We start from the raw sequence: 25,456 nt of genomic DNA, 5'->3' as shown, positions 1-25,456 counted from the left end.
GGTGTGGCAATAACAACTAACCTCATTGGCCTGACAATACCACAAATGTAGTGGTATGCTGGCAGTATTGTGAACAAGCCACACTGCCACACTTGGTCAAGCAGGCAAAGTGATTTGGTCTAATACACCTAACACAAGTCCTTCTCCTCTTTTGTAATTCAAGAATTTTGGCTCAATTTAATAATATTAAATAATATACAGCTGCCTCAAAGAGCTAAATAATAGAGGCCAAGTACTTGTACTACCAATGATGTACAATAAAAGATGTACGATGCGGCTGGGCACAGTGTGGCTCATGCCTGTAATCCCAGCACTTTGGGAGGCCAAGGTGGGCGGATCACGATGTCAAAGAGATAGAGACCATCCTGGCCAACAAGGTGAAAACCCGTCTCTACTAAAAATACAAAAAAATTATCTGGGCATGGTGGTGTGTGTCTGTAGTCCCAGCTACTCGGGAAGCTGAGGCAGGAGAATCACTTGAACCCGGGAGGTGGAAGTTGCAGTGAGCAGAGATCATGCCACTGCACTCCAGCCTGGCGACATAGCAAGACTCCATCTCAAAACAACAACAACAACAACAACAACAACAAAAAACCCCCAAAAAACATGTATGATGCTTCTCTTAAGCCACTGAACTCTAGGAAGGTATCTAGATTAAAGTGCATGAAAAGCACACTGTATATATGTGTGATTATTATCATTATTTTTTATAGATGGCGTCTTGCTATATTGCCCAAGTTGGCCTCGATCTCTTGGGTTCAAGTGATCCTCCCACCTCAGCCTCTCAAGTAGCTGGGACTACAGTCATAAGACATTGTGCCTGGCTCTGGCTAATTTTTTTTTTTACCTGAAAAACATTTAACAATTATATCACCTGTTGGTCATTAAGGTTTCCTTGTACTAAGGAGTCAATGAAAATATGTTGACTGAAGTTCCTTCCTTTTCGTTCTTTTATGATGTTCCTTAAAACAGACTCCAGTTGCATGAGGGCTTAGAGAAAAAAACAAAATAATTTCAGAATACAAGCATTAGTGGAGACTGAACTTAAAAAAAATAATTCTGCGCAATGTTACTACATGAGAAGAAAACCTTCAAAGTTAGTAACCAACAACAAAGAAAGCTAATTTATGTTTAAACTCATCTATTTTCCTCCTTCTTTTTGCCAAATTTAACATACATACAAAAACGTACACAAAGCATGTAAGTACAGTTTAAGGAATAATTATAAATCACCACCAACCACCCAGGTCAAGAAGTAGAGCAATGCCAGCACTTGACTTTTTCTTTTATTTTTGAGACAGAGTCTTGCTCTGTTGCCCAGGCTGCAGTGTAGTGGTGTAATCTTGGCTTACTGCAGCCTTGACTTCCCAGGCTCAGGTGATTCTCCCATCTCAGCCTCCCAAGTAGCTGGGACTACAGGCATGTTACCATGCCCAGCTAATTTTTGTATTTTTGTCAGAGACGGGGTTTCACCATGTTGGCCAGGCCAGTCTCAAACTCCTGGGCTCAAGCAATCTATCCACCTCAGCCTGAAAGTGCTGAGATAACAGGCATGAGCCACCGCACCCGGCCTGATACCAGCACTTTAGAGGCCTCCAAATTCATAAGCCTTTCTTCCCTGATATCATCCACCTTCCTTCTAAATTCTGTCTTAACTCCATTCCTTCTCCCAAATCAGGAATCACTTATTTACGGCTAGAAGCAGATGAAAGATAATCAGAAAAGTAAATTTCTAAAAACCTAAAAGAGGCTGGGCACTGTGGCTCATGCCTGTAATCCCAGCACTTTGGGAGGCCGAGGCAGGTGAATCACGAGGTCAGGAGTTCAAGACCAGCCTGGCCAAGATGGCAAAACCCCATCTCTACTAAAAATACAAAAATTAGCTGGGCTCAGTGGCAGGCGCCTGTAATCTCAGCTACTTGGGAGGCTGAGGCAGGAGAATTGCTTGAACCTGGGCGGCAGAGGTTGCAGTGAGCGAAGATTGTGCCACTTCACTCCAACCTGGGCAAGAGAATAAATAAATAAATATATCAAATAAAAACCTAAAATATATCAATAACTGATATCCAATGGCCCATAAAATTATACACAAATATGTTTCAGTCTTCACCTTACTTGACCTATCATATCACTGATGATGTTGATAACGTACTCTCCAAGAAACACTTTTTCATTTTCTTTTTTTTTTTTTTTTTTGAGACAGTGTTCGCTGGAGTGCACGGGTGCAATCTCAGCTTACTGCAACCTCCACCTCCCAGACTCAAACGATTCTGCCTCAGCCTCCCGAGTAACTGGGACTACAGGCATGTGCCACTATGCCCGGCTAATTTTTTGTATTTTTAGTAGAGACGGGGTTTCACCGTGTTAGCCAGGGTGGTCTCCATCTCCTGACCTCGTGATCCACCCGCCTTGGCCTCCCAAAGTGCTGGGATTACAGGCATGAGCCACTGCGCCTGGCCAAGAAACACTTTTTCATGTGGTTCCCAGGACTCTATATCCCCTAGACTCCACACTTCCTCCCACTTTACGGCCTGCTCATTCTGTCTCCTTTTTTGATTCCTTTTCAATCTCTTGAACTTCTCAGCAACGAAATGTTCAAGGACAGAGCTCAGTTTTGGGACCTCTTTCCTTTTTCTATCTATATTCACTACCTGGTGATCTCTAATCTCAAGGTTTTCGATGCAATATATGTATCGCACACTTCCAAATCTGTATTTCTAGTCAGGACTTCTTTCTCTTCAGCTCCAGATTCATATTTCAAATTCTAATAACAAACTCAACCTTTGCCCTTGGATGTCTGAACTCTTGAGCTTTCCCCCAAATCCTGGATCTTCGCACAGTCTTCCCCATCTTATTTCCTGACAACCTCCTTTTGCAATTAGGCCAAAAACCTTGGTGTCTCTCTCTCCTTTATACCCTAATTTTAATCTGTCAGCCAATGTTGGTAGGTCTACCTTCAAAGTACCAAATTATTTTCTTACTCCTTTTTTTTTTCCTTGTTCTCTATTCTCTGTTGCCTGCCACTTGGTCCAAGCCACATTATCTCTCAAGCCTGGTTTATTGCTGTAGCCCTCTAACTAGTTTCCCTGCTTTTGCTCTGGGCCCATACAGTCTATCATACCAGTTAAAGTGATCCTTTTATAACATAACTCAGATTGTAACTCTGCTCAAAACCTGTCAGTGTCTTCCTACATCATAGTAACAATCTAGTCACACAATGGTCTGTAAGCCATACAAAACCCATTCCTGTCTCCAGTCTTTTTTTTTTTTTTTTTTTTTTTTTGAGATGGAGTCTCACTCTGTCTCCCAGGCTGGAGTGCAGTGGCCGGATCTCAGCTCACTGCAAGCTCCGCCTCCCGGGTTTACGCCATTCTCCTGCCTCAGCCTCCCAAGTAGCTGGGACTACAGGCGCCCGCCACCTCGCCTGGCTAGTTTTTTATGTATTTTTAGTAGAGGCGGGGTTTCACTGTGTTCGCCAGGATGGTCTCAATCTCCTGACCTTGTGATCCGCCCGTCTCGGCCTCCCAAAGTGCTGGGATTACAGGCTTGAGCCACCGCGCCCGGCCTGTCTCCAGTCTTTCTGACCTCATCTTCTGCTCCTCTTCTCACTCACTTCACTCCAGCCATACTGGCCTTCCTGTTGTACTTCAAATATAGCAGGAAGAGTCCTACTTCAAGGACTTTGTAATTACTTTTCTTCTACATGGAATAGTCTTCCTTTGAACAACTGGATATCCACATGTTCTGCATGACTGGTTTCATCTCTTGCAAGTGTTACCTCAAAAGCCACCTCATCTTGAGGCCTTTCCTAATAATTACTTAAAATTGCAGTTTCCCAACCCCCCGCACTCCCTATCCCCTTCTGGTTTTATTTTTCTCTACAGCATTTTTCACCTTTTAATGTACTATTCAGTTTACTTATTTAGATTACTGTCTGTCTCTTCCCACTACAATGTGGCGCCACAAGGGCAAGAAATTTTGTTTAGGTTCCTCAGCACCTAAAACATGCCAGGATATCATAAATCTACATTAAATATTTATAGAATTGAATCAATATAATACACATTAGTGATTAAAATGAGAAATTATTCCCAGGCACAGTGGCTTACGCCAGTAATCCCAACGCTTTGGGAAGCTGAGGTGGGAGGATCACTTGAGGTCAGGAGTTTGAGACCAGCCTGAAAAACATGGTGAAACCCTGTCTCTATTAAAAATACAAAAATTATCTGAGCATGGTGGCAGGCACCTGTAATCCCAGCTACTTGGGAGGTTGAGGCCCGAGAATTGCTTGAACCTGGGAGATGGGGGTTGATCTCACCCAGCCTGGGCGATAGAGCAAGACTCAGTCTCAAAAAAAAAAAAAAAAAAAAAGAATTAAAATAAGAGATTATTAACACTATAAAGTTGTTCCCAGACTTTGCTACACATTAGAATCACCTGAGAAGTTTTTTCAAACAGTAAAGCACAAGTCACACTCATATCAATTAAATCTGAATGTTTACATTATCAAGATAATAAGGTAGAAGTCAGGCTTCGATATTTTTAAAAAGATTTCACGTGTAGCAAAGTTTGGGAACCACTGTTGTACATTCTCGACCCTACAAGTACATTAGAATAATCTGGAGAGCCTTTTCAAAAACACCTGATGCCCACGGCACCCCAATCTCAGATTCTGAATAAACTGGTCTAGGATAAGGTTTTGTGATTTAAGTTCTCCAACTGATTCTAATGTGCAAAGCAGGTTGGGAATTAAACAAAGGAAGCTCTGATTCAGTCATGGGATCCCATTTTTATAAATACTAGAACATAATCATTTCCAATAAAAGCTCAAATTTGATCTATGCCCATGTTGTAGCCCAAGGAACACATCATGCCAGACAGTTTACTTTTATTTAGAATCAAAGAATATACATTATTTTCATTTCATGTTAATTTAACCAATATTTCTGAAATAATTTTTTATCAAGGGGAATTAATCCAAATGCATTGATCAAGATAATCATAATGGTCATAAAAACCGGATAGCAGGAAATATGTCAATTAAACTGGCGTTTTTTTTTTTTTTACTTCTGTTGGACCAAGAAAATCACCAAAACAGTAAGCTAATGAGGACAGGGATTTTTGTCTCCTGTGTCTCGCACCACTGCACTCCAGACCGGGTGACAGAGTGAGACTCTGTCTCAAAACAAAAACAAAAACAAAAACAAAAAACCAACATTAATTAAAAAAAAAGTATTAAAGCTTTATAATTATTCAACCACTGACAGAATACAGAACAAAAAAAAATAAGGGAGAATAATTAATTTGGGGGCACTATATTACATTAAAATTGCTATTTTTCTGTGTAAATTGTATAAAATTGAAATTGAAATCAATGCCAAACAACACTGAAAATATTTTTATTCAATGTTATAATAGCAAGAATTTTTTAGGTTGCTAAATTTTTTTTTTTTTTTGAGATAGAGTCTCACTCTCTCACCAAGGTTGGGAGTACAGTGGAATGATCTCAGCTCACTGCAACTTCTGCCTCCAGGGTTCAAGTGGTTCTCATTCCTCAGCCTCTTGAGTAGCTGGGATTACAGGTGTGTGCTGCTTCACCTGGCTAATATTTTTTTAGTAGAGGCACGGTTTCACTATGTGGTCAGATTGGTCTCGAACTCCTGGCCTCAAGTGATCTGCCTACCTCAGCCTCCCAAAGTGCTGGGACTGCAGGTGTGAGCTACCACACGGGGCCTATATTGCTAATTTTTAAAAATTCTTTGAGATGGGGTCTCTCACTACATTGCCCAGGCTGGTCTCAAAATCCTGAGCTGAAGTGATCCTCACATCTCAGCCTCCCAAGTAGCTGGGACCACAGGCATGTGTTACCATGGCCGCCGTTTTTAATAAATATCTGTAATATTTAATCATGTTGACATTTCCCTACTAATTCCTATAATGTTGAACCTTTAGTTTGTTCCCGGTTTTCTACTTACAGAAACAGTACTGCAAAAATACCTTCATGAGTATTCTCTTCTTTCATATAATTTCATCCATTATTTATGGTTCTTAGTATGCATTATTAAACTGCTTTCTTAAGATTGTAGCCTTATACTTTCCATTAATCCCGTAGAGTATACCAGCTCTACAGCACTCTCATTCTGCAGTCAGTGCTAGAGTTTCTTTTACTAACTTATTTTTCCTCGCTTCTGTTAAAGAAAACTTTCATTGTAGAAAATGTAGAAAAAAAGCATAAAGAAAGAAAATATAGGCCAGGCACAGTGGCTCATGCCTGTAATCCCAGTACTTTGGGAGGCCACAGCAGGCGGATCATGAGGTCAAGAGATTGAGACCATCCTGGCCAACAGGGTGAAACCCTGTCTCTAACAAAAATACAAAAATTAGCTGGGCGTGGTGGCACGCACCTGTAGTCCCAGCTACTCAGGAGGCTGAGGCAGGAGAATTGCTTGAACCTGGGAGTCGGAGGTTGCTGTGAGCTGAGATAGCACCACTGCACTCCAGCCTGGCAACAGAGCGAGACACTGACTCAAAAAAAAAAAAAAAGAAAGAAAGAAAATATAAATGACCTTTAATCTCACTATTCAGAGAAAACTTTATTAAAACTGGGGCACATTTATTTTTTGTCCTCACTAAAAATTAAGAGTGACCAAACTTACCATCTTCGTATTGTTTTCTCCGAGTTGTATTTTTATCAAGTGACCCATCTAGAAAGCCTTTTCCGATCTCAGACCAAACCTGAAAATAGGTAAGTATACATATCTATTATCTAACAGGTAGAATTGTAAAAATTATAATATAGAGAAATGTAACCTAATAACTTAGGAACTTTTTTTTTTTTTTGAGTCAGTGTTCTGGCTCTGTCACCCGGGCTAGAGTGCTGGATTGCAATGGCACAATCATAGCTCACTGCAACCTCCACCTCCGAGGCTCAAGCCATCCTCCCACCTCAGCCTCCCAAGTAGCTGGGACTACAGGTGTGTGCCACCAATGCCAGCTAATTTTTCTATTTTTTGTAGAGACAGGTTTCACCATGTTTCCCAGGCTGGTCTTGAACTCCTGAGCTCAAGTGATCTTCTTGTCTCAGTATCCCAAAGTGTTGGGATTACAGGTGTGAGCCACCTACCCAGCAGGAACTCTTCTCACCAACAAATCTGATAATTAAGCTCTCCTTCTCAACTGGCTGCACAATCCTTTACTCCACAGTCTCAGAGGAGAGGGTACAAATATATTTTAATGACTTCAATCAAGACACTTTCGAACTAATAAGAAGTGGAAAGTGAAAAATTCCTTTTCTCTAAAAGGAGTAGGGAGAAGAAAAAGGACACAGCAGTTTAGTCAATCCTCATTTTTTTTCCCCCACGAGACAAAGTCTCGCTGTGTTGCCTAGGCTGGAGTGCAGTGGTGTATCTCAGCTCACTGCAACTTCCACCTCCTGGTTCAAGCAATTCTCCCAGCCTCAGCCTCCTGAGTAGCTGGGATTACAGGCGCCTGCCACCATATCCAGCTAATTTTTGTATTTTTTAGTAGAGATGGGGTTTCCAGACTGGTCTTGAACTCCTGACTCAGGTGACTGCCTGCCTCAGCCTCCCACAGTGTTGAGATTACATGTGTGAGCCACTATGCCTGGCCCTCATTTTTGTATTATACTGGCATAAGTGTAAAAATAAAATTCACAGTTAATTACAAATTTCTGTTTCACCTGTAATATTGATAAACACTGGCTGAGATAAAGAAAAAGGTTAAAATTTAGTCTGAGATTTGGATATGATAAGCAGTAGAATAGGCTTCCAGATATTCACAATTGGGTCATTAGCCCCTGAAAAAACTTTAACCTGATTTTAATTCAAAAGTTCTAAAAGAAGTTAGGGAAAGAACACAACACTTATTCACCAATGGCTAAATACTATTATTTGAAAAATAATAGATTTTTAAAAGCCCTCAATTCTTACCTTAAATGAAAACATTTCAGATTACTTAAATGTAAAAAAATCAAACTTAAAACTACTGTAAAATGAATACTAGGCCGAGTGGAGTGGCTCACACCCATAATCCCAGCACTTTGGAGGCCAAGGCAGGCAGATTGCTTGTGCTAAGGAGTTTGAGAACATGGTGAAACCCTGTCTCTATGAAAAATACAAAAAATTAGCCAGGCGTGATGGTAAGCATCTGTGGTCCCAGCTACCCAGGAGGGTGAAGTAGAAGGACAGCTTGAGTCTGGGAGGTGGAGGCTGCAGTGAGCCGAGACTGTGGCACTGCAGCCTAAAAAACAAAAAAATAAAAACGTAAATATTTATGTAAGATGCTTAAAGCTCAAAAGTAGTTTCTAAGCATGACAGAACACAAGGCACAAATTCACAATGAAAGAGTTAAATTGATTTAGCTACATAGAAACATTAGCATTTGTGATACTGAAAAAGTATCACAAAACTTTTATTTACTATAAATAAATGTAAAAGGAAATGAAAACTGAGATTAAAAATAAGGAGCTGTTCTAGATTAGTAAGAAAATGAAACACATCAATAGAAATCTAGGTAAAAGAGCCAGGTGGGCCTAAAATCCCAGCTATTTGGGAGGCTGAGGTCAGAGGATCCCTTGAGCCCAAAAGTTTGAGACCAGTCTGGGCAACATGGTGATACTGTGTCACAAAAAAGTAAATAAAATAATGAAGAAATATAGGTGTGGAGGACATTAAAAAAAAATCCCACAAAAGGAACCCAAGTGTTTAAAAAATATATAAAAATAGGATTTTGGGTTTTTTGTTTTTAAGACAGGGTCTGGCTCTATCTCCAAGGCTGGAGTGCCTAGGCACAAGCATGGCTCACTGCAACCTCCACCTCCTGGGCTCAAGCAATCCTCTGGCCTCAGTCTCACAAGTAGTTGGGACTACAAGAATGTACTACCACACCCAGCAAATTCTGTGTGTATGTTTTTGGCAAAGATGGGGTTTTGTCATGTTGCCCAGGCTGGTCTAAAACTCCTGGGCTCAAGTAATCCTCCTGCTTTGGTTTCCCGAAGTGTGAGGGTTATAGGGGTGAACCACTGCACCCAGGCAAAAAGATGTTTAACCTCGGCCAGGTGCGGTGGCTCACACCTGTAATCCCAGCACTTTGGGAGGCCAAGGCGGGTGGATCACGAGGTCAGGAGATCGAGACCATCCTGGCTAACATGATTAAACCCCCTCTCTACTAAAAATACAAAAAAATTAGCCAGGTGTGGTGGCGGTCATCTATAGTCCCAGCTACTCGGGAGGCTGAGGCAGGAGAATGGTGTGAACTTGGGAGGCGGAGCTTGCAGTGAGCCGAGATTGCGCCCTAGTCTGGGCCACAGAGCGAGACTCTGTCTCAAAAAAAAAAAAAAAAAAAAAAGATGTTTAACCTCACGAGTAATAAAATAATTACACAGGCCGGGCGTGGAGGCTCACGCCTGTAATCCCAGCACTTTGGGAGGCTGAGGCAGGCAGATCACTTGAGGTCAGGAGTTCAAGACTAGCCTGGCCAAGACCCCATTCTCTACTGAAAAATATAAAAATTACCCGGGCGTGGTGACAGGCACCTGTAATCTCAGCTACTCGGGAGGCTGAGGCAGGAGAATCACTTGAACCCAGGAGCTGGAGGTTGCAGTGAGCCGAGATTATGCCAATGCACTCCAGTCTGAGTGACAAGAACAAGACTTCATCTTAAAAAAAAAAAAAAAAGAATTATACATTTCAGGCTGGGTGCGGTGGCTCATGCCTGTAATCCCAGCACTTTGGAAGGCCGAGGCAGGTGGATCACTTAAGGTCAGGAGTTCAAGACCAGCTGGCCAACATGGTGAAACCCCATCTCTACTAAAGGTACAAAAATTAGCCAGGCATGGTGGTGGGCACCAGTAATCCCAGCTACCGGGGAGGCTGAAGCAGGAGAATCGCTTTAACCCAGGAGGTGGAAGTTGCAGTAAGCCAAGATTGCACCATTGCATTCCAGCCTGAACAATAAGAGCGAAACTCCGTCTCAAAAAAAAAAAAAAAAAAAAAAAAAAAAAACCTATATATTTTAATCATAAAATGTCATTTTTGGCTTATTGGATAGGCAAAAATTTTGTTTTTTGAGACAGGGTCTCACTTTATCATCCAGGCTGGAGTGCAGTGGTGTGATCCTCCCGGGCTCAAGTGATCTTCCCACCTCAGTCTCCTGAGTAGCTGGGACTACAGGTGCGCATGCCACCACATTCCGCTAATTAAAAAAAAAAAATTTGGAGACAGGGGTCTCACTGTGTTGTCCAGGCTGGTCTTGAACTTCTAGGCTCAAGTAATCCTCTTGCTTTGGCTTCCCAAAGTGCTGGGACTACAGGCACAAGCCACCGTACCTGGCCTAGAAAGGCAAATATTTAAGGACCAACAATTCTAAATGTTGTCAAAAGCACACTAATATTGGTGGAAAAATACTTGGGACAATATTTGCAGGGGACAGTTAGGACATACAATATGCAACTGAAGGAAAGATGTACGTTTTTTCACATTTTAACACCTGTGAAATCAGTATGCATCTTACAACTGATGACATCTCCCAACTGTTTTCATCCAAGTAGCAGTCATGATGCAGTCGTCATTGGCTCTGAATTCACAAATTGGTTATTATTGCTGGTGGCATGACTGGACAATGGCAATCCCTTGGTATTTCAGACACTAAAAGATCATTTCAGGGGTGGGCAGGAGGATAAGAAATCACTTAATGGGTACAACGTGCATTATTTGGGTGATGGATACACTAAAAGCCCTGACTTTAACACTATACAATCTATGCATGTAATAAAATTATATATATAAAACCCATAAATTTACACAAATAAAAAAAAATCTTTGAAAGCCCACTCTGGTGGCAAGGCTGTGGACATATGAAAAAAAAAAGAAAAAAAATCATTTGAGGAACAGTAAGTCCTGTTTATAGTCTGAAAAGTTTCCTTTGACAGCTTTTATTAATATTAAGAAAACATCAAATTCTTGCCAAAAATACATATTTTGAATCTACTCATGAAATATCAGACAAACTCAAATTGAGGGATAGTCTACAAAATAACTGTCCTGTACTATCCAAAAATGTAAAGGTCTAGAAATGAAGAAAAGCTGAGGAACTGTTCCAGATTAAAGATGTCTGATATCTAAAAGTACTCAGTGATCATGAATTGGGTCCTGGAATTCGAGGGGAGGAGGAGGTGAGAATCTACAAGATTATTATTGATACAACCAAAGAAACTTGATAACTATGTTGTCACTACATAAGAGAATATCCTTGCTCGTAGTAAACATCAATTGCAATATTTAGAGGAAAACAGGCAAAATGTTCAATTTACTCTCCAATGGTTTCAGGAAAGTGGGAGGAATGGATAGACAGATGGATAGATAGATCTAGATAGAAGATGAATGACAAAGCATGTGCGGCAAAATGTAAACAACTGCTGAACCTGGGTAAAGGATATATGGGAGGGAGGGAGTTCCTTGTATTAACTGTAACTTTTCTGGAAGTTTGAAATTATTTCTATTTTGAGATTATAAGAAAAGAAAGGAAAGAAAAAAAACACCAGCATAAAAATATGCAGGATAGATACCAGCAACTGGAAGAAAATCCTGGAAACAGCGGTGAGATCACTCTTTTTTTTTTTTTTCTTTTTCCTTTTTTGAGATGGACTCTTGCTTTGTTGCCCAGGTTGGAGTACAGTGGTGCAATCTCAGCTCACTGCAACCTCCACCTCCCGGGTTCAGGTGGTTCTCTGCCTCAGCCTCCCAAGTAGCTGGGATTACAGGCTCCTGCCACTATGCCCAGCAAATTTTTGTATTTTTTAGTAGAGACGGGGTTTCACCATCTTGGCTAGGCTGGTCTTGAACTGCTGTCCTTGTGATTGACCTGCCTCGGCCTCCCAAAGTGCTGGGATTACAGGCATGAGCCACCACGCCAGGCCGAGATCTTTCTTCTTTTTTTTTTTGAGACAAGAGTCTCACTCCATCACCCAGGACTGAAGTGCAGTGGCGCGGTCTTGGCTCACTATAATCTCTGCCACCCGGGTTCAGGCAATTCTTGTGCCTCAGCCTCCCAAGTAGCTTGAATTACAGGCGCAAGCCACCATGCCTGGCTAGTTTTTTTTTATTTTCAGTAGAGACGGGGTTTTGCCACGTTGGCCAGGTTGGTCTCAAACTCTTGACCTCAAGTGATCTGCCTGCCTCAGCCTCCCAAACTGCTGGGATTACAGGTGTGAGCCACTGTACCCAGCCAAGCCTTGTTCTTGATAGGCAACAATGTGCATTATTAAACTACCCAGTATGATGAAATAATTGTTTAATTTATTATTATCATTTTTTAGAGATAAGGCCTCACTCTTGTCTCCCAAGCTGGAGTGCAGTGCTGCAATCATAGCTCTCTTTAGCCTTGAACTCCTAGGTTCAAGTAATTCCTCCTGCCTCAGCCTCAGTAGCTGGGACAACAGGCATATGCCACCATGCCTGGTTAATGATGAAATAATAATTTTATTTATTTATTTATTTATTTATTTGAGACAGAGTCTTACTCTGTCACCCAGACTGGAGTGCAGTGGCACAATCTTGGCTCACTGTGACCTCCACCTCCCAGGTTCAAGCGATTCTCATGCCTCTGCCTCCCAAGTAGCTGGGATTACAGGCACCCACCACCGCACCCAGCTGATTTTTGTATTTTTAGTAGGGACAGGTTTTCACCATGTTGGGCAGGCTGGTCTTGAACTCCTGACTTCAGCCTCCCAAAGTGCTGGGATTACAGGTGTGAGCCACGGCGCCCGGCCTGAAAGAATAATTTTAAATTTAGCCCCGGACTTACTGTGCCATGATTCTTCTGGAAGCGAATGACTTCCTGATCATTTTCAAATGTACTACCCATTACCATCTGTGTAACAGACTTCATAGCAAAACCAAGCATATGCTGGCTGAGGGGCACGTGCTGGGTCTCTGGGTAGGAGAGCCATTTATCTAATAATTCTTCTGAAAGCTGAAAGAGAACAGAAAAGCACAATGATTACTATTTCTGCGTACTAAATCTCAGAAAATGTTCCTAAGTAGATTCACTTAATAGCAAACACGGGTAAACTCTGTAACCGAAGTGAACATTCAGGTACAAATCTGTCAGACTAACGCTAGCTCCATCTAAAACTGCATCCTCAGTGGTTCAGGTTCAGCTTCTGGCAAAGGGGTGATATGTAAAACAAAACAGAACCACTATCACAACAATAAAAACAGAAAATATAAATTAAAAACTCAAAGACAGAAAAACCTTAAACCCAATGGAAATTAAAAGACCATACTCTTAGTACCTAATTAAAAATAATGAAAAGTCTGCCACAGAATGCCTGTGACACACTAATCAATAAATATATGAATATATATAAAAGTTCTAAACATACTTCAGTGACAGAAACCTCTCAGAGTCTCTTTGTCATTCCTTCCTTCACCAAATATTTATTAAATACCTATGGAATAAAAACAGAGTCTAGTGAAAAGATTATAAACAAGCTTTAGGCTGGGCACAGTGATTCATACCTGTAATCCTAGCACTTTGGGAGGCAAAGGTGGGTGGATCACCTGAGGTCAGGAGTTTGAGACCAGCCTGGCCAACATGGTGAAACCCTATCTCTACTAAAAATACAAAAATTAGCCGGGTGTGGTGGTGCACACCTGTAATCCCAGCTACTCAGGTGGCTGAACCAGGGGAATAGCTTGAATCTGGGAGATGGAGGCTGCAATGAGCCAAGATCACGCCACTGCACTCCAGCCTGGGCGAAAGAGCGAGATTCCATCTCAAGAAAAAATAAATAAATAAATAAATTTTGTAGATGTAATTAAGGATCTCTAATGAGATCATCCTGGATTTATGATAGAATCAAAATCCCTTATATTTATATAAAATAAAGATGGAAGGAAAATTTAAGACATAGATATACACAGAAAGTAAAGAGCTCTGAAAGAAAGATATAGAAAATGAAGAATAATGGAATGTGGGTACATAACAAATGAGTAATTAGTATACAAAATCAAAGTATAAAGGTGGGAGAGAGAATATGGAGTTAGTAAGGCCCTGGCATTGTTGAGTAATTGGTAAAAGTTATCATTAACATTAGATTATAATAAGCCAAGAATGCCTATTATAATCTCTAGGGCAGCGGTTCTCAACCAGGGTGATTTTGTCTCCAAAGGACATTCAGAAATGTCTGGAGACATTTTTTGATTGTCACAACTGGGGTGAGGTGCTACTGCCATCTAGGTGTAAAAGCCACAGATGCTACTAAATATCCTACCATGCCCAGGATAGCCCTCTACAATAAATAATCACAGGCCTAAGTTTGAATACTGCCAACAGTGAAAAGCCCTACTCTAAACAAATACTAAAATAGTTAAAATACATAACTAATAAGCTAACACAGAAAACAGAATACTCAAAAATATTTTATTATTTCTAAAGAAGGCATGAAAGAGGCCGGGCGCAGTGGCTCACGCCTGTAATCCCAGCACTTTGGGAGGCTGAGGCGGGCAGATCACAAGGTCAGGAGATCAAGACCATCCTGGCTAACATGGTGAAACCCCACCTCTATTAAAAATACAAAAAATCAGCTGGGCGTGGCGGGCGCCTGTAGTCCCAGCTACTCAGGAGGTTGAGGCAGGAGAACGGCGTGAACCCAGGAGGCAGAGCTTGCAGTGAGCCGAAACTATGCCATTGCACTCCAGCCTGGATGACAGAGCAAGGCTCCGTCTTAAAAAAAACAACAAAACAAAACAAAACAAAAAGTGTATACGACAGAAATATAGAGGGAAATGTATAGACTTAAATTCATATATTGGGAGGGAAACGGCTGTTTATTAATGATCTAAGCAACCACCTCAAGAAACTAGAAAAACAATAGCAAATTAAAACCAATGAAAGTAGAAGGAAGGAAATAAACATAAGAGCATAAACAAAATTAGAAAACAAACATAATATATAGAGAAAAAAGTTGGTTCATGTAAAAAATTTTAATAAAATTGAAAGATATTGTATCAGTTGCAAATGTATTGCTCCTGACCTATAAATTCATTCTTTTTGCCTCACTGTTAAAATAGACTAGCAGGTCTGGCACGGTGGTGTACATCTGTAATCCCAGCACTTTGAGGGGCTGAGGCGGAAGGATCACTTGAGGCCAGGAGTTTGAGACCAGACTTGGCAACATAGTGAGACCAGCATCTCTAATTTAAAAATAAATAATAAAATAAAATAAAATAACAATCGACTTGGGTCCTTTACATATTTTTTCTTTGCCACCTGGCATGCTGTTAAGCTTTCTCAGCACAAGATGCTAGAGAGACATTTGTAAGAAGAGTTTTGCTTCTTGGTTCCCCTGCTTGTCACAAAGCAGGCCACTGTGATGTCTGAAGCTTTCCAGAGTCAGTGTCTTGCAGTGCACTGGAAAGCAGTCAGCAGCTTCCCCCATCAGCCCTCACCTTGGATGCTTTTGTAAGAGATGTCCTCCAACCCTGCAGCACCTCCTGCAGCATGGAGTGGCCAGCAGCTTGCCCTGCCAACTCCCCCAGAAAAGTTGTGCCTCAGGTGAGACACCTCTCCATGAACAGCTTTCCCCACCATCCTAAAGGACAGCATACTAGAGGATAAATGTCCAACCAGGTCCAAAGGGCAGATTTCCAGCAAGTTTTGCTAATATGGCACCATAGCAACCCCTCTGCCATTCACAGCAGTTGTGGCTCCTCCAACAAGCTTGAATCTGAGTCCTGAGGAAGAGGGGTCTTCCTAGTGCCCTCTGTCTTAGCCCTGGAGTTTGTGACTGTTCCTTATATCTACCATTCCTTTTTTTTTTTTTTTTAAGAGACAAAGGAGCCCAGGAGCTACAGGATGCAGTGCGCAGTGATCATGCCACTGCACTCCAGTCCAGGCTGGAGTGATCACTGCACACTACATCCTGTAGCTCCTGGGCTCAAGGGATCCTCCCATCCTCCTGCCTTGCCTCCTGAGTAGTTGGAACTATAGGCATGCACTACCACACCAGCTAATATATATTTTTTAAATTTTTGTTTGTAGAGACAGGGTCTTGCCATTTTGCCCAGGAAACTCCTGAACTCAACCTATCCTCCCACCTCGGCCTCTCCAAGTGGTGGGATTATAAGCATAAGTCGCTGTGCCCAGGTGTATTCCTATATTCTTTAGAGTTCTCCTTAGAGTAGCCCCTATTATAACTCTTCACATTTTTTATTTTTGTAGAGGTGGGGTCTCATTATGTTGCCCAGGTGGGTCTTGAACTCCTGGGTTCAGGCAATCCTCCCACCTTGGCCTCCCACAGTGCTGGGATTACAGATGTGAGCCACCATGCTCAGCCTATAATTCTTTATATAAAACTTTCTCTGTTCAAATAGTTATATGCCTTCTCTCTCCCATTGGACCCACACTGATAAAGACCTCTGGAAACACTAATCAAGAAAAAAGAGAAAAAAAGAATAAGAAAAAAGAGAGACAGAAAGAGGGAGAGAAAGCACCATGAATCTTAAAGACATTAAATATATAATGGAATGTTTGGAATAAAGCAGGAAAAGAAACTAAAAATCTTAATGTCAGAAAAAAGGAAATAAATTATAATTAATCTCAGATACCAGCTGGGCTTGGTAGCCCATGCTAGTAATCCTAGTGCTTTGGGAGGCCAAGGACAGATGATGGCTTGAAGCCAGGAGTTCAAGGCCAGGGTGGGCAACAAAACAAGACCCTCTCTCTACCAAAAATAAATTTTAAAAATTAGCTGGCCATGGTGGCACACACCTGTAATCCTAGCTACCTGGGAGGCTGAGGCTGGAGGATCACTTGAGCCCAGGTGTACTAAGGTATATCAAGCTATGACTGTGCCACTGTACTCCAGTAGGGTGACAAAGCGAGACCCTGTCTCTAAAAATTAAAAACAGGCCAGATGAGGTGGCTCACGCCTGTAATCCCAGCATTTTGGGAGGCCAAGGCGGGTGGATCACCTGAGGTCAGGAGTTCAAGACCAGCCTGGCCAACATGGTGAAACTTCATCTCTAGTAAAAATATAAAAATTAGCCAGGCGTCATGGCACACACCTGTAGTTCCAGCTACTTGGGAGGCTGAGGCACAAGAACTTCTTGAACCCACGAGGTGGAGGTTGCAAGGAGCCGAAATTACATCACTGCACTCCAGCCTGGATGACAGAGTGACACTGTCTCAAAAAATAAATAAAATAGGCTGGGCGCAGTGGCTCACATCTGCAATCCCACCACTTTGGGAGGCCAAGGCAGGTGGACCACCTGAGGTCAAGAGTTCAAGACCAGCCTGACCAACACGGTGGAACCCTGTCTCTACTAAAAATACAAAAGTTAGCTGGGCGTTGTAGCGGGTGCCTGTAATCCCAGCTACTAAGGAGGCTGAGGCAGAAGAATCGCTTGAACTTGGGAGGTAGAAGTTGCAGTGAGCTGAGATAGTGCCACTGCACTCCAGTCTGGGTGACAGAGTGAGACTCTGTCTCAAAAAAAAAAAAAAAAGATATGCCTGTAATCCCAGCACTTTGGGAGGCCGAGGCAGGCGAATCATGAGGTCAGGAGTTCAAGACCAGCTTGGCCAACACGGTGAAACCACATCTCTACTACAAATACAAAAATTAGCCAGGTTCAAGAGATTCTTCTGCCTCAGCCTCCCAAGTAGCTGAAACTACAGGCATGTGCCACCACGCCTGGCTAATTTTTGTATTTTTTGTAGAGATGCAGTTTCACCATATTGGCCTGGCTGGTCTCAAACTCCTGACCTCGTGATCTGCCCGCCTTGGCCTCCCAAAGTGCTGGGATTACAGGTATAAGCCACTGTGCCTGGCTGCGACTGGGTAATTTATAAAGCAAGCATGGTGCCAGGTACCTACCTGGCTTCTGATGAGGCCTCAGGAAGCTTATAATCATGGCAGAAGGCAAAGGGGAGGTAGCAGGTCACATGGCAAAAGCAGGAGCAAGAGAGAGGGGGGAAGGTCCACATACTTTTAAACAACAAGATCTCATAAGAATTCACTATAGTGAGGATGGCACCAAGCCATGAGGACTCCACTCCCATGATCCAATCACCTTCCACCAAGCCCCACCCCCAATACTGGGGATTACAATTCAATATGAGATTTGCATAGGGACAAATAAACAAACTATATCACTGACTAATGCCTAAATTAAGTACCTGGTTTGTGCTATGGGGTTGAGAATATAAACCTAAAGTAAATTTCTCACATAAGGACACAGTCTATAAACCAAAACTTAAAAAACCACCATAATTTGCCTCTGAATGAGTAGAAGGAGAAAACAATGGAATATGGAACAACAGAAAAGATTGAAAGTTTGGAGAACAGAGCCTGTGATAAAAGATTAAGGAAGTCAGAATTACTTAGTTTGAGGCAGAGAAGACAAAATAATTAAGGCTTTTAACAATAATATTACTGAAAAGAAAAAGGTGCTTCTATCATGATTGAAAGCAAGGCAAAGAGAAATGGGCAAAATTTCTGGAGATACACAATTAAATACGAAAGTATTTCTTACTGACAGATGTTGGGTATTTAAGCAGAACAGCAAGATTCTGACTGGTGAGTGCTTAAATAGAGGCAACATAACTGCCTCCAGGGAGGAAAATGCAAAGTAACAGGAACAGCTATAGCAAACAAAAAGCAGGCAGCCTGAGAGCTTCCAAGAATATGACGTGTGCACAACCAATACAGAACCTTGAGATACAAAACAGGAATGGTAACAATGAGAGATTGCGAATTTGGATGCACAAGCCTCCTGATAGCCCTGAGAATACTGGCTATCACAGTTACAGATGAAAACTGGAAAATATAGAAACTAATCAGCAGCAACCACAGATAAAGGAAGGTTTTGTTCAGTGTGTTTTTAGAAGCAGAAGTGTGCAGAGCAGAACCAGTGTATTAATTAATGCTTATAGTGGACTGAGAAAGTCAGTCTCAAGTCTTAAATGAAAAGTGTAGTTTCAGCTAGAACTTCCATATGGGAAAAATGGCATTCAACATTTACTAACTGTATTTTTTTTTTTAAACATGGGGTCCTGCTATGTTGCCCAGGCAGGGGTGCAGTGGCTATTCACAGACACAATTATCACTCACAATACCCTTGAACTCCTGGGCTGATGCAATCCTTCCTCCTGAGTAGTTGGGAATACAGGCATGTGCCACTATGCCCAGCTTCCAAATGTAATTTTTAAAAGTGGATACTCTAAAGGCCTGTGAGAGACAGTGGCTCACACCTATAATCCTAGTGCTTCGGGAGTCTGAGGCAGGAGGATCACTTGACAGCAAGATTTTAACAGTGGCATAGGAAACATAGTGCGACCGTATCTCTACACAAAAATACAAAAATTAGCTGGGCATGGTGGCACGTGCCTGTGGTCCTAGTTACTCAGGAGGCTGAGGCAGGAGGATCCCTTCAGCTCAGGAATTCGATGCTCCAGTAAGCTATAATTGTGCCACTGCACTTGAGCCCAGGCAACAGTGCAAGACTTTGACTGAAAAAACTAAAAAAAGATACCTGATTTACCCTAATGTGATTATTACACATTGTATGTCTGTATCAAAATATCTCACGTACCCCATAAATATATACACCTACTAAGCAACCCTAAGTAACCATATATATATATTTTTAGAGACGGAGTCATGCACTGTTGCCTGGGCTGGTGTGCAGTGGAGCGATCTCAGCTCGCTGCAACTCTGCCTCCTGGGTTCAAGCAATTCTCCTGCCTCAGCCTTCTGAGTAGCTGGAATTACAGGTGCCTGCCACCACACCCAGCTAATTTTTTGTATTTTTAGTAGAGACGGGGTTTTAGTAGAGACGGAGTTTCACTATGTTGGTCAGACTGGTCTTGAACTCCTGACTTCATGATCCGCTGGCATTGGCCTCCCAAAGTGCTGGAATTATAGGCATGAGCCACTGCGACAGGCAAAAAAAATTTTTTTAAAGATACTTTTAAAGTTAATAAGGCATACTCTTAAGAGAACTACCAGGTATTTAAATACAAAAATGCTTACAATGTGTAGTCAGAACATTTTCAGGAAGAATGAACACAGTTATAGAAGAGGGAAAGGAAAATAAACCCAAACTGACCAAATGGATTTTTCTTTTTCTTTCTTTTTGAGACAGGGTCTCACAGTCGCCTAGACTGGAGTGCAGTGGTGCAATCTTGGCTCACTGCAACCTCTGCCTCCCAGGCTCAAGCAATTCTCCTGCCTCAGACTCTTGATTAGCTGGGACCACAGGCATATGCCACCATGCCCAGCTAATTTTTTTTTTTTTTTGTAGAGACAGGGTCTGGTCATGGGAGGCTGAGGTGGGTGGACTGCTTGAGCCCAGGAGTTTGAGACCAGCCTGAGTGACATGGTGAGACCCCATCTCTATGTGAAAAATTTTAAAAAGAAAAAAATCATCTTAATTTTATGTAAATATATCCAGTTGTTATGGAAGTTTAGAGACGGTACATGGAGGGAAGCATACTTAACTAAACTGGAAGCTGGAGTAGAAGTTAGCCAGGCAAGGCTGGGAAAAATGTTTCAGAGGAGAAAAAAGAAAGAACAGACCTATGGAAGTAACAGAGGAGTCAAAGAATTTAGGAATGTTAAGTTATCAGTATTCATTCACTGATGTAATAAATATTAACTGAGGGTCTGCTGTATAACAAGAGCCAAGTTATACAGCAGTAATCAAAATAGAACAGTCCCTACCTTCATGGAGCACACACTTAAGTGAGGGAGACAGACACTCAAAGGATTACAAAAAATAGAATTACAGGTGGGTGCGGTGGCTCACGCCTGTAATCCCAGCACTTTGGGAGGCCAAGGTGGGCAGATCACCTGAGGCTAGGAGTTTGAGACCAAACTGGCTAACATGGTAAAACCCTGTCTCTATTAAAATACAAAAATTACTGGGCGTGGTGGCATGCACATGTAATCCCAGCTACTCGGGAGGCTGAGGACGGACAATCTCTTGAACCCAGGAGACAGAGGTTGCCGTATGCCAAGATTGCATCACTGCACTCCAGCCTGGCAGAAAGAGCGAGACTCCATCTCGAAAAGAAAATAAAAATAAAAATAACTAAATAAATAAAACAATTATAAACTGGAAAAAGTGTTGTAAACGAAAGGCACAGGGTGTTATGATAGCATCTAAAAGGGGAACCTGGCCGGGTGCAGTAGCTCATGCTTGAAAACCCAGCACTTTGGGAGACTAAGGTGGGAGGAACACTTGAGGCCACGAATTCAAGACCAGCCTAGGAAACATAATGAGACACACATCTTTACAAAAAAATTTTAAATACAACTAGCCAGTCATGGTGGCACATGCCTGTAGTCCCAGCTACTCAGGAGGCTGAGGTGGGAGGATCCCATGGGCCCAGGAATTTGAGGTTACAGTGAGCTATGATCAGGTCATTGCACTCCAGCCTAGGCCACACAGCAAGACTCCGTCTTAAAAAATTAAAAAATTAAAACAAAATAAATAAAAGGGGACCTATCTAGCAATGTGGGATGATCAGAGAGAGCGTCCCTGGGGAAGTGACATTTAAACTAGGAGCTGAAAAATGAACACACATTAGCTAGGTGTCTGGATGACTGGAGATGCATTCCAGGCAAAGTGAATAGCATAGACAGGCCCTGAGATAGGAGGGAACAGGGTACATCTGAAGACTTAAAAGAAAACAAGTGTGACTAAACTATAAGCCAAATGAGAATGTGGGAAACCAGGCTGGAAAAGTAGCCAGGCTAAATCATTAAAAGTCCTGAAGACTACATTAAAAATTTGGAGTTTGTCCCAAGAACAAAGGGATTTTCAAACTAGAGTCCACAGATACCAAAGGGTCTGTTCATGGAATCCAGTGCAGTCTATGAACTCAGATCAGGGGAAAAAAAGAATCTTTCTTTTTAATTAACCTCTGAATAAAACTTGGCATTTCCTTCAATTATGAGTATAGGCTCTGACTTTTTAAACCAATACAAATCTCAAAATATGTTCCCATTATAAATACTGGAAAAAACTCATAATAATAATTTTGTCCCTTGCATCACTACTTTAAAATCATGGAAGTTTCTGGAAAGATTATTAGATCTTGCTATAAATCTTGCTATTTAACACATTAACAAAGAGGCAAATATAATATCGTAAGTTTTTATAAAAAGTATTAATATTTTGTAACTATATTGGTTTCCTTTAGCTATGCATTCAAAAATGTTATTCTCAGAAGGAGTCAAAGGTTTCATCGGACTGCCAAGAAGTACCTGTCAACTGCAAAGCATGGGAAAACAGATGGGGAGGAAAGGGGAAAGAGAAATAAGCAATCCAGGTAAGATTATGTAAATCTAAACCAGGGTGATGGCAATGCTGATGGGAGAGAAGCAGATCAATTTGAAAGGCATTTAGAAAGTAAAATTGACATTAGAGATTCTTTTCAAATGTGATTTTCTTTTCTTTCTTTCTGTTTTTTTTTTTTGGAGACGGAGTCTCACTCTGTTACCCAGGCTGGAGTGCAGTGGCGCAATATTGGCTCACTGCAATCTCTGCCTCCCAGGTTCAAGTGATTCTCATGCCTCAACATCCTAAGTAGCTGGGACTACAAATGCATGCCACCATGCCCAGTTAATTTTTTTGTATTTTTAGTAGAGATGGGCTTTCACCATGTTGGCCAGGCTGGTCTCGAACTCCTGCCCTCAAACAATCCACCCACCTCAGCCTCTCAAAGTGCTAAGATTACAGGTGTGAGCCACTACACCCAGATCAAATGTGATTTTCAAAGAATACTAAGTGTTATAAAAATGCTCACAATAGGGACAGGGTGCAGTGGCTCAAGCCTGTAATCCCAGCACTTTGGGAGGCCGAGACGGGCGGATCATGAGGTCAGGAGATCGAGACCATCCTGGCTAACACGGTGAAACCCCGTCTCTACTAAAAAATACAAAAAACTAGCCGGGCGAGGTGGCGGGTGCCTGCAATCCTAGCTACTCAGGAGGCTAAGGCAGGAGAATGGCGTAAAGCCAGGAGGCGGAGCTTGCAGTGAGCTGAGATCTGGCCACTGCACTCCAGCCTGGGCCACAGAGCAAGACTCTGTCTCAAAAAAAAAAAAAAAAAAAAAAATGCTTACAATACAATAGTAAATAAAAAACACAAAGATTATCCATGCGTATAATCTGATAACATTAAAATTCTACTGTGCACACAAAACACTGGAATGATAGGAAGTTTTTGTTTTGTTTTGAGACGAGTCTAGCTCTGTCGCCCAGACTGGAGTGCAGTGAGTGGCATGATCTTGGCTCAGTGCAACCTCCGCCTCCTGGGTTCAAGTGATGCTCCTGCCTCAGCCTCCTGAGTAGCTAGGGCTACAGGCATGTGCCACTACACACAGGTAATTTTTGTATTTTTAGCAAAGATAGGGTTTCACCATGCTGGCCAGGCCAGCCTCAAACTCCTGACCTCAAGTTGAGGCAGAAATTTAATAATAAATATGCATTCCTTCACTCTAAGAAAAGTAACAGGCAAGGCAAGGGTTAAAAAGATAAGACCAACACTAGGCGCGGTGGCTCATGCCTGTAATCCCAGCACTTTGGGAGGCTGAGGGGGTGGATCACAAGGTCAGGAGTTCAAGACCAGCCTGGCCAAGATGGTGACACCCCGTCTCTACTAACAATAAAAAAAATGAGCTAGGCATGGAGGCGGGTGCCTGTATTCCCAGCTACTCAGGAGGCTGAGGCAGAGAACTGCTTGAACCCAGGAGGCGGAGGTTGCAGTGAGCGGAGATCAGGCCACTACATTCCAGCCTGGGCGTCAGAGTGAGACTCCATCTGAAAAGAAAGAAAAGGAAAAGGAAAGGAAGGGAGGGGAGGGGAAGGGAGGGGGGGACGAGACGGGAAGGGAAGGGAAGGGAAGGGAAGGGAAGGGAAGTTAGAAGGGGAGGGGAGGGAAAAGGAAAAGGAAAAGGAAAAGAAAAAAGAAAAGAAAAAAGAACAAGTTTTTCTCTGCCCAGCAAGCTCACTTCAAGGACAGTTATAAGATAACACTGTCCGGAAAGCCAAGGCCAAAGGATAAGGCTCCAGACACCACCACCCCCATTTGGAGCAAGGTTAAAAGAAGGAAAAAAAGAGAAAGAGACCTTTTTTTTTTACTGTTACTCCTTTCCCTGGCTTCTTAAGCATGATTATGTATTACAAATGTCTGTATTTAGTCAGTTATTGTTTTTCTTTCAATACAGCTACAAGGTCACCAGCTATGCAAGGTCACAAGTTACGTTACGATATAGATTATGTGACCTGTCACTGTATGATTAACTGCTTTTCTTTTGCTTCTGTAAGTCCGCTTATAAAAACCCCGCTCTGTCTTTGTTCAGTTCAGTTTTTTGGATGCGAATCTACTGAGCCGGTGCGTACCTTAAAATAAACAATCCTCCTGTTCTCCATATCAGTCTCTCTGGTCCTCAGTTCCCTGCAACATTTTTGGTGGCCACAAAGGGACCCGAGATGGCAGGTTTACTGTCTCCTTTGCCTCTGGGGGCTGGAGCCCTGGGCCAGGGGAGACCTGTGACCCCAGGCGCTGCCGGGAGAACTTCAGCCCATAGGGGAGATCAGCTCTCCCCTGACCTGGCACCCCTGCTCAGCAGCACAGCAGAACCTAAAGAGGGGCTACAGGACGATTTCAGAAACAGCACGCTTCAGGAACCACAGTAAGGCTTTGGGGCCCAAGGCAGGACCCATGGGGACAAAAGAGGAGCCTGATCACCTCCTGGGGTGTGCCGAATATTCTGACCCAGAGGGGCTCGGGGCGACGAGAGTGGCTCACACCTGAACCAACACAGGACTTGAGAGTGGCTCGCTGAGTTACGAAAAGGAAACTGGAAGTGGCGAGAGTGGCTCGCCACCCCAACTAGGAAACTGGAGGTGACAAGAGTGGCTCGCCACGCCAACTGGGAAACTGGGTGGCCACTCTCACCACCCCAACTACGAACACAGGAACTAGGAGTGGGGAAGTGTGTGAAAGTGTGTGAATGGAGGGGCCTAATTAGGCTCATCAGCTGAGAAGTGGGGAGTCACAGATCTCTTACCAGGGACTGTGTGCTCCAAGAAAGTGTGGGGCCGACTAAGACTAGTGGTGATCTGCATACGGCTAATAGGAGTTGCCCTACAGCTCAGAGTTGTAGTGGGAATAAGGAACTCTCCAAAGCCAAGTGTTAGGCAGGAATCTAGACCCAACATGGCGGTATCACCCGGCATGGCAGGCCCTTTGTTAGGACTTCCCGCCCTTCACTTCCTGCTAAGACTCTCAGCCCGCGAAAAAGCCCGCGCCCGCCAAAAAACCCCTGCTCTGCGCAAGCTCCTGGACACGTCATTCCTCAGAAATCGAAACCTAACTCAGGAAAAACCGAAACCTACAAACCCCGCCTACCTCGCCCTATAAAA

At 42.6% G+C, this 25,456-nt stretch overlaps 1 protein-coding gene across 4 annotated transcripts in view; it reads right to left on the bottom strand.

Moving 5' to 3' along the window:
• CYP20A1 (cytochrome P450 family 20 subfamily A member 1) overlaps window positions 1-25,456 on the bottom strand; it is a 66,851-nt gene that overhangs the window by 26,470 nt on the left and 14,925 nt on the right. For all 4 annotated transcript variants that reach the window (XR_005241466.2, XM_038001721.2, XM_038001716.2 and 1 more), the window contains 3 exons: window positions 12,823-12,990; window positions 6,657-6,735; window positions 875-990 (listed from right to left, as the gene is read on the bottom strand). Coding sequence is in view for 3 of the 4 variants with exons in the window: in XM_038001721.2 (XP_037857649.1) it covers window positions 875-990; window positions 6,657-6,735; window positions 12,823-12,990 (363 nt within the window). In the remaining variant the exon portion in view is untranslated. The remainder of the gene's footprint in view (window positions 1-874; window positions 991-6,656; window positions 6,736-12,822; window positions 12,991-25,456) is intronic.

The sequence above is a fragment of the Chlorocebus sabaeus genome, chromosome 10 (assembly GCF_047675955.1).
Source record: "Chlorocebus sabaeus isolate Y175 chromosome 10, mChlSab1.0.hap1, whole genome shotgun sequence".
Taxonomy (NCBI): Eukaryota; Metazoa; Chordata; class Mammalia; order Primates; family Cercopithecidae; genus Chlorocebus; species Chlorocebus sabaeus.
The sequence above is the reverse complement of the archived record's forward strand: the minus strand, read 5'-3'. Positions and strand labels throughout refer to the sequence as shown.